At 34.7% G+C, this 8,705-nt stretch overlaps 1 protein-coding gene across 3 annotated transcripts; it reads left to right on the forward strand.

The window, feature by feature from the left end:
- Positions 1–214: 214 nt before the first annotated feature.
- Positions 215–7,999, forward strand: LOC107613215 (RNA-binding (RRM/RBD/RNP motifs) family protein). 3 transcript variants are annotated; one of them, XM_016315115.3, is made up of 19 exons: positions 215–359; positions 736–886; positions 967–1,027; positions 1,308–1,344; positions 1,780–1,910; positions 2,047–2,142; positions 2,246–2,354; positions 2,566–2,699; positions 3,411–3,550; positions 4,324–4,374; positions 4,459–4,541; positions 4,636–4,690; positions 4,769–4,874; positions 5,228–5,735; positions 5,825–6,032; positions 6,122–6,192; positions 6,683–6,851; positions 6,938–7,070; positions 7,150–7,999. In XM_016315115.3, the coding sequence occupies exons 2-19, from the start codon at positions 788–790 to the stop codon at positions 7,827–7,829; spliced, it is 2,871 nt and encodes a 956-aa protein (XP_016170601.1). In that variant the 5' UTR covers positions 215–359; positions 736–787; the 3' UTR covers positions 7,830–7,999. The 3 variants fall into 3 exon arrangements, with proteins under 3 accessions (XP_016170601.1, XP_016170602.1, XP_088352855.1); XM_016315116.3 differs by having other exon boundaries at positions 221–359; positions 778–886; XM_088496729.1 differs by lacking the exon at positions 1,308–1,344 and having other exon boundaries at positions 261–359; positions 778–886; positions 967–1,037; positions 1,758–1,910.
- The last annotated feature ends 706 nt before the right edge of the window (positions 8,000–8,705 follow it).

The raw sequence follows: 8,705 nt of genomic DNA on the forward strand, positions 1-8,705 counted from the left end.
ATTTTTTATGTTTGAAATCATATAATTTCTTTCGGGCTAGGCCCAACAAAAGTGCAGATAAAAGAAAGTAAAAGATAATTTTTTTTTTATGTTTACCTGAAAAAAAAAACGATAATATTTTGCCGGAAGAGAGAGAGAACCAAAAACCATAAAAAAATACGAGAGGAACCCCTAAAATCGCGTCCAAAAAAAAAAAACCCCTAAAACCATGTTTGGATGAATAACCCCTAAAACGTTTCTAACTGTCAAACTTTCTTCGCTTTCTCTCTTCTCTGATTCCGCCTCTCACTCTCTCTGGCCGGTGCTCTTACATTAGCATCAAACGCCTTTGCGCTTTTCCTCACACCTTTCACTCTTTGGTAACTGCCTCCATACTCAAGAGTCTTCCTGTAACTCTCTCTCTGTGCTACGTACCTTGCCGTTTAAGGCTGTGTTTGGTTTTGATTATTCAAAGAGTGCTTTTATAATTTGATGGTGTTCCATTTTGTTGGAAAAAGAAGATGAAAAACCAATTTAATTAAAAAGCTGCTTCTGTTTAGCTTTTTCAAAAATGTTGAAAATATATTGAGTTTTTGTTTATTTTATAAAAATTTATACAAATATGTGAAAACTCAATTTTCCAGTGAAAGAAAGCTGAACCAAATGCACCCCAAGTGAGGGTAGTTTTTTGTCTGAATTTCTAAGTCGCCAAGCTGTTTATTGATGAATCCTCAATGCATCGGTTACTTCTTTCAGATAGAAGAGTTTTGTGTTGAGATTGTATTTTCTTCGTTGAAGGTTTGCTGAGATGGGGAAGAAAAGTAAACTGAAGGAACATAGTGGCAAAGAGCATTGTCCCTCAACTCTTTTTGTATCCAACCTGCCATACTCTTTTTCCAACTCCCAGGTATTTAGTCTTGTTCATATGTATTCCACTTGTGAATACAAATATCTTTGTGACTTTGCTAAATTTTTCTTAAATATCAGCTTGAGGAGGCATTCAGTGAGATTGGACCTGTCAGGCGTTGCTTCATGGTCACTCAGAAGGGTAAGGAGCAGTGCATCTACCTTCTATTGTTTACCTGTGTATAACATTAGGATTTAGAACTGCCTGTTTCTATACTTTTGTGGGGAAGTTTACTTAATTTTGTGTTTATAAAATTGGGTGGATAAAATATGTCAGTTTCTGCTTAATACCTGTTTCAATGGATGGAATTACCAAGCAAGAATAAGAAATTCTGCCGCATGTGACCCAAGCTGAGTTGTACACTTGTTCTAATTTAACAAAACACTGACTTGTGATGCTATTTTTGATCAATTATCCACAGGGTCAACCCAACATCGTGGCTTTGGTTATGTTCAATTGTAAGTGTTTTAGCCTTTTAACTATTTAATGCTTCGTCTTCATTGTCACCGTCATCTGCTCGTTAAGTGTGAAATCTGATAAGAAGAGCCTTAGCTCAAATAGACAGATACAACTAAAAGTTTTTGCATTTGGAAAATAAGGATTCCATAATATCTCATTGCAGTATTTTTTGAGACACAGATATATACAAACACGCTGTATGTGTTTATATGGTGCCTGTGCTGTATAACCATGGTGTTATACTGTTATTAACTTTTAATTGGTAAATTAATCAATAACTATAACTTATCAGTTGACACTGTTTTTATGTACATAGGCAGACTCCTCCTTTTTCCGGTGTGTCATACATATTAGAAATTGAATTTGTTTCTTAGTTTTCTCTAGTCTAGTACCAAAGGTTTCTCTAGTTTAGTACTAAATGTTGCCATCTGTAGTGCTGTCGAGGAAGATGCTAACCGTGCTATTGAACTAAAGAATGGTTCATCTGTTGGTGGCCGGAAAATTGCAGTGAAGCATGCAATGCCACGTCCTCCCCGTGAAGAACGACAATCGAAACCAATTCAAGGTTGATCCACACTTTAATTCTGGTTCACTGTTCTGTGATAGTTTTGAATGATATGCATTTTGAAATATGAGCACACAATGTAATCATATTTTTATTTCTCTGGCTTATTTTCTCTCTCTATTCTGTCACCCAATAGTTGGTAAGACAGAAGATGACCCAAAGTCAAAAAATGATGATAAAGACAGCAAAGATTCTGGAGAAGAAAAAGCTGTTTCAATTTCAAAGGCAGAAGGTGGAGAATATGTTTATGGTTTTACTACACATGAAATTGTTTTTCTTAGTTGCTTACAATTTTATTTACTTGTTTATTTAGTATTATTTTTATTGTCTTTTAGAGGTACAAGTTTCAAATAAACAAAGAAGCTCAAAGAGGCCCATGGAAATGAGAAAAGCAACTCTTTGTAGTGATATAGCAGATGATGGAGGTGGCTCAGAAAAGCAGAGGTACTTACTCTTCTACTTTTATGTATTGTGCATAAGCTAATTATGCACTCCAGTTTGGAGGTGAATGATAATCCCTACAAACTGAATGTTACATGGTTGAGAATTGCGATTTAGTTGGTATGAGATAATCTGATCTGGACTTATGGTTGTTTCTTTTTTTATTTGTGGATGTATATTCCTAAAATGCTGGTCCTTGTATTGTGTTTGGCAGGGTCGCCAGAACTGTTATATTTGGTAGTCTCATAAATTCCGATATGGCTGAAGATGTTCACCGTCAAGCCAAAGAGATTGGCACTGTGTGTTCTATTAAGTACCCCCTTCCAAGGAAAGATATTGAACTGCAAGGTAACTGCACATTTGAGCTTTTTAGCCCATAGGATGTATAGTGCAGATGAGTTTTCTCCGCACTTGGTTTATTTAAACTGTGGTAAACCAGTTATATTAGAAAATGTAACATTGATACTTTACGGGGCTGTGTTCATGTTATTTTTGAGTCAGGACTTACCATTTTTTTTTCTATTTTATGTAAATTCATCACATTATTAAGGTGTGAAACAGATTAATGTGCAAGATTTGCTCCTGTCTATACCATTCTAAGTTCTAAGGGAGTTTAAATCTTATTATTCTACTATTAAGCTCCTTTGCACTAGGCAAACATTTAATTTGAGTACTGTTAGAAATCAGGTAGGATCATACCATATCAAAGAGTATCAAATATGACTTCTTAGGATTAGCATTAAAATTTATCGTTATACCATTAGTAGTGGTAGGGTTTTACTATTGTTATAAATAGATGCTAGTATTCCCCTCATTTAAGAGCTAAGACACATCACATAAATGTTATATATCCTTCCTCTCATCTGTCAAGTCACTATCTTACTCTATTATTTACCTGGTTAATCATGGATTTTAACAAGTACTGACAAGGACATCGAAGCTTGTTTGTCCATTCCCAAAGAGTTGGTTTTTCAGCTAGGATCTAAATATGTTTTATCAATTATTTGAGGTTATTGTTTGTTGCTTGGGATGTTAGTGGTCATTACACAATTTTTCCAGGTCTCCTGCAAGATGGCTGTGCTTTGGATGCTTCAGCTGTACTCTTTACAAGTGTAAAGTCAGCTCGAGCTGCTGTTATGGCATTACATAAAAAGGAGATCAAAGGGGGAACTGTTTGGGCACGGCAACTGGGTGGAGAGGTAAAGTGCTTGTGTCATATAACCCACAAAGTATAATATCATTTTATTACAGATAAGTATCTGCTTTATATGTGTCAAAATGATTATTATCCGCTAGACAGGCTTTATTGTTTTGCTTTCATAAAATGTAGCCTTTTCCAATGTCATAAAAATTAGATTCCATGGTATCATATTGAATGTGTTATTTATCTTCTGACTTCTGAAGATGAAAATACTATTCTCCTCAAATTTCTGTTATGAAATAAACCATCAACTATAAGTTTCTTTGTGCTCTGTTCACAACATATTCATTATGTTCATATTATAATTACATACTGGGACTTTGTGATATGTGATGCCTCAAAGCCTTGATAGGTTTTAGTTCTTTTAGTTTGGTTTTTGTTCTTTATCCAGTTTATATTTGTACTTTTGTAGAACAATTACTCTGATGTATTTCATTCTCTCATTTTATCCAATACCATGTGTCTGCTATGCGACAATCTGTTGAAATTAGAGTTGGTTTTGTCTACCATGCCCAACATTCGGGCTGAAAGACTATATACATGAAGAAAGCTTTCTGCTGGGCTTAGTGACTAGTTGTATTGGTTTTCTAGAATATATAATGTGTTTCTTGTCAGAATCATCAAATAATCTGTTAAGTGACAGAAGATCGATGCTTTGTTTCATGCTCTCTTGTATTGATCTTCAGTTGACCATGTAGATGTAGTTAACTTCTCTATAGGATTCCCTATAACTACTGGTTTCTTAATTCTTATCTTCTGTATGTGGGCCAGGGTTCCAAGACTCAGAAATGGAAGCTTATCGTCAGAAACCTTCCTTTCAAGGTTTGGTGCTTATAATTAGAAGACATGAAAATCATTATTATCTGGCAATATTGACTTTTGACTAGTTGATTAAACATGATACAGGCTGGTGAAAAGGAAATAAGGGATGTGTTTTCCTCTGCAGGGTATGTGTGGGACGTCTTTATTCCACACAAGTCAGATACAGGGTATATTCTTACTTGCCAGACTTAAACTGTTTTTAATATTGCATAAATATATAATGTCTTTTCAAGCTGGTTTTCTTTCCCTTTCCTATTTTAGGCTATCCAAGGGTTTTGGATTTGTGAAATTCACCTGCAAGCAAGATGCGGAAAATGTATGATCTGTTGCTAAAGTTTTACATTGAGTACCGTTTGTGTTCTAAAATAACCTGAAGCTTTTGCTTTTGATTCAGGCCATTCAAAAGTTTAATGGATCGAAATTTGCAAAACGGCTCATAGCTGTTGATTGGGCTGTTCCAAAAAAGATATTTAGTAGTGATTCAAATGCCACTGAAAAAGGTAAGCTTTATAATTGGTTGAAGTGATACTCCCACCAGCAATTATTATGTGTATGTGTATGTGTATTTGATGTGAGTAGGTCAAATAAAATAATGCTGTGGAAAGGTGTGTTCTTTACCCCAACTTGCTTATTTCCTGGAGGTAGATTACAATTGGATATTATTGTGAAGGAAAGTAATATCGTTTATAAGATCAGAAATTATATTTGTGGTTAATTGTCTCCTGTTTTTACTTCCTAAGATTAGTATGTGACGTAAATTTGTGATTCACTTTGAAAAACATTCTTCATATAGTTGAATACAAATGAGATAATTCATAGCTTGAGTAAGAAACTTCTTTTTATACTTATTTAGAACAAGAGACAAAAGATGGAGATAGTAGTGCCACTGACGACGATGTTGAGAACATTGGTGATGATAACTCTAGTGATGACGATGATAGTGATGAAGACAACCCTAGTCCCATGGAGAAGGAAGGTGTTCCTCCTGAAGTTGATTTTGATATGGAAGTAGACATTACTAGAAAGGTTCTTAACAACTTGATTGCATCCTCCACAAAAAGAGCATCAGCGCAGAATGATTCTATGTTGCCCAAAGAAAATGAAGAGCCAGAGTCAGAGTCAGCCGAAGATGTGGATAATAAAGGAAATAATGAGTCAGAAAAAGTTTCAGGTGTTTCTAATCCTGAAATTTCCAACATAAGCAATTTATCAAATCCTAAGCAAACAGAAGATGTTGATTTGCAGCGAACAGTTTTCATAAATAATCTTCCTTTTGATTGTGATAATGAGGAAGTGAAGGAACGATTCTCTGGATTTGGGGAAGTAGAATACTTTGTTCCAGTTTTACACCAAGTCACCAAGTATGCTCTGGTTCTTTATTTATTTATTTATTTTTTTGCATCTCTATATCACTCCAAACATTATTTATCATCCCGTTTTTGCTGTGCAGACGTCCAAGAGGAACTGGTTTTCTTAAGTTTAAAACCACAGAAGCAGCTAATGATGCAATTAAAGCATCAAATGCTGCTTCAGGTATTCTGCTGAAAGGTAGACCATTGAAAGTTTTGAAGGCTCTGGATAAGAAATCAGCCCATAGCAAGGAACTCGAGAAGGCAAAGAATGAGGTTAATGATCATCGCAATCTTTACCTGGCAAAGGTTTGTGTTCTCCTGTGTACCAGCACTATAGCAACTGATGTGCAATTGTACTAACATTTTTTGCTGCTACAATCTACATTATATGATAGGAAGGACTCATTCTGGAGGGAACTCCAGCAGCTGAAGGGGTTTCGGCCAGTGATATGTTAAAACGCCAACAGTGAGTAGTTTTTGGTTTCAAGTGCAAGTGCCATTGTAATTTTAACTAACATCTATCATTTGGTTCTAATTTTTGTGTGCTGTGATTGAGGTTGTCTTTTATCTCACATTTGCAATAAGGTTATGGCTATTGCATGTGGTACTTATGTCCTATTTAATATGTTCATGTTTATGTTACTTTGTTCAAGAGTGGTTTTCTTTCATGTTCACCTGATAATGGAACAATCCCTCGTTGGTCCTTGCAGCGTTTGCTCTCATCTGAACTTTTATAAACTGTTTCCCTTTTCATATTTGCTCATCTATTTGACATCAAAACAAGTGGGCAAGAGAAATCCAGTCTCTTGAAAATTAAATAACAACATATCTTATATACTATCTTGATTTCCGTATTTTGGGTCCTTTCATCTTCCATATTTGCCAGTGGTAAATATTCTCTAAGTATAATTTCTCTTGGTTTTTGTGATCTAACATTATTTGTTGAAATTTTTTAGGTTAGAAAAGAAAAAGAAGACAAAGCTTCAATCACCAAATTTTCATGTTTCAAGAACAAGACTTATCATCTACAATGTACCGAAGCCAATGTCTGAAAAAGAACTAAAGAAAGTTTGCATTGATGCAGTCATCTCTAGAGCTACCAAGCAAAAACCTGTGATTCGGCAGGTTGGTTAAATATGTTTTGATTTGGAGTCATCAAATAGGTTCTACACAATTTTATGAATTCAATTTTACGAACACTTACTGTGCAGATAAAGTTCTTGAAAGATGTTAAGAAAGGAGGAAAGGTTGTCCGTGAACATTTTTCACGTGGAGTTGCGTTTGTTGAATTTTCAGAGCATCAACATGCCCTTGTGGCTCTGAGAGTTCTAAACAATAATCCTGGTAACATCCTTCATTTCATTGTTAGATATGGGGAACGTTACTCTCGCTTCTCTTTAAACTGATGTTTCATTGATTACAGAAACTTTTGGTCCTGAACACCGGCCAATTGTGGAGTTCGCTCTTGATAATGTTCAAACACTGAAACTCCGGAAGACAAGGCTACAATTCCAAAAGCAAGCCTCTCGTGATGAAATCGAAGCTAGTGAAAATGGCGTATCCAGCAAAAACGAAGTTGACACACATGTGAAGGACAGGAAACGGATAACTCGGGAGAGTGGCAAACCAATGAATGATTCGGATAGAAATGGTGAATCAGGTGTTACAGTGGCAAATGGAAACACCCCAGAAGGACACAAATTCAAGAAACAGAAAGGCAAAAAAGGTAGAAAGGCTGAAGAACTACCAGAGAAAGAGAATTTGGATGCCTTGGCCATGAAACCAAAGAAAAACACACATGGCCGGAGCCGCGGTCGTGCACAACTTGAAGGTCAAAACCCTTCCATTGACACCAAGAAAACAACATCAGGAAACAAGGTAGATGTTGGATCAAGAAAAAGGAAGATGCAAAACGAACCAGGAGACCAAAAGGTTTCTAAGAAACGTCCAAAAAAGAATAAACAATCAGTTGGAAAAGACGTGGTAGACAAGCTTGACATGCTTATAGAACAATATAGATCGAAGTTCTCACACAAACGTTCCGAAGCGAACGACGGTGACAAAAAACCATCCAAACAGCTTAGAAAGTGGTTTGATGTATAGATATCACCATGCTAAGAAATTTTACTTGCAAAAAGTATTTTTGTTTTCCCTTTTTTCCTAAATTTTTTTTTCATTACCTGGTAGAGATGTGATGATGTAACTTTATACGTCACCTTGCGATTGTTTTATTATCATCTGATATAAATTTTGCTGCGTACTGCTTATTGCCATCATAGTTTGTATTTGGGGTTAAGCAAAGATTTTAAGAGTGAACAAAATGCTTAGTTTATTTTTTATACTAGCAAAAACTCTCATGGTGATTTGATGTGTAGTACGGATGGTTGCTAGTGTGTTGATATATTAGGGAGTAGGCATGCAATTATACCTCTATTCAGCAATCGCAGTGCGAACGTGAGGCTGAACTGGATTTGGATTTTTAGGCTGTATTTAGAAGAGAGACTAAGACAGATATTAGAAGATAAAAATGGAGAGATTAATATTAAATTAAATTTTTGTATTATATTTTGTGTAAAGTGTATAAGATTGAGTTATATTATAGTATTTTGTTTGATTTAAAATAAATATAAATATAAAATAAGAATATTTATTAAAATATTTTTAATTTTTAAAAAAAATAGTTAAAATTTTTATTTTTATTTCTAGAAATTTTAGTTTCCTTTTTGGAGATATTGAAAGAACTAAAATTTATGTCTTGGGAGATTATCAAATATAATATTAAGTTGATCTAATCTCCTAATTTAAGTTCTAATTTCTAGAAATAAATACTATCTTAAAAAACAAAGAATTTAGTTTTTACTTGCAACGTATTTTATATTTAGATCTGTTACAAATTCAAGCATTATTGTCATTCAAGTTCAACTAAGTAGATTCCACCAACAAAAATCGCTCATTAAAAGAGCGTGATTATACTAAGTA

The sequence above is a fragment of the Arachis ipaensis genome, chromosome B8, assembly GCF_059453495.1.
Source record: "Arachis ipaensis isolate K30076 ecotype BB chromosome B8, ASM5945349v1, whole genome shotgun sequence".
Classification (NCBI taxonomy): domain Eukaryota; kingdom Viridiplantae; phylum Streptophyta; class Magnoliopsida; order Fabales; family Fabaceae; genus Arachis; species Arachis ipaensis.

Bases quoted from the DNA above. Each gene is read 5' to 3' on its own strand.
- LOC107613215 (XM_016315115.3), top strand. From the start codon at position 788: ATGGGGAAGAAAAGTAAACTGAAGGAACATAGTGGCAAAGAGCATTGT. The intron at 1,911-2,046 runs GTTGATCCACAC...GTCACCCAATAG, and splicing joins ACAATCGAAACCAATTCAAG to TTGGTAAGACAGAAGATGAC. The intron at 3,551-4,323 runs GTAAAGTGCTTG...TATGTGGGCCAG, and splicing joins CACGGCAACTGGGTGGAGAG to GGTTCCAAGACTCAGAAATG.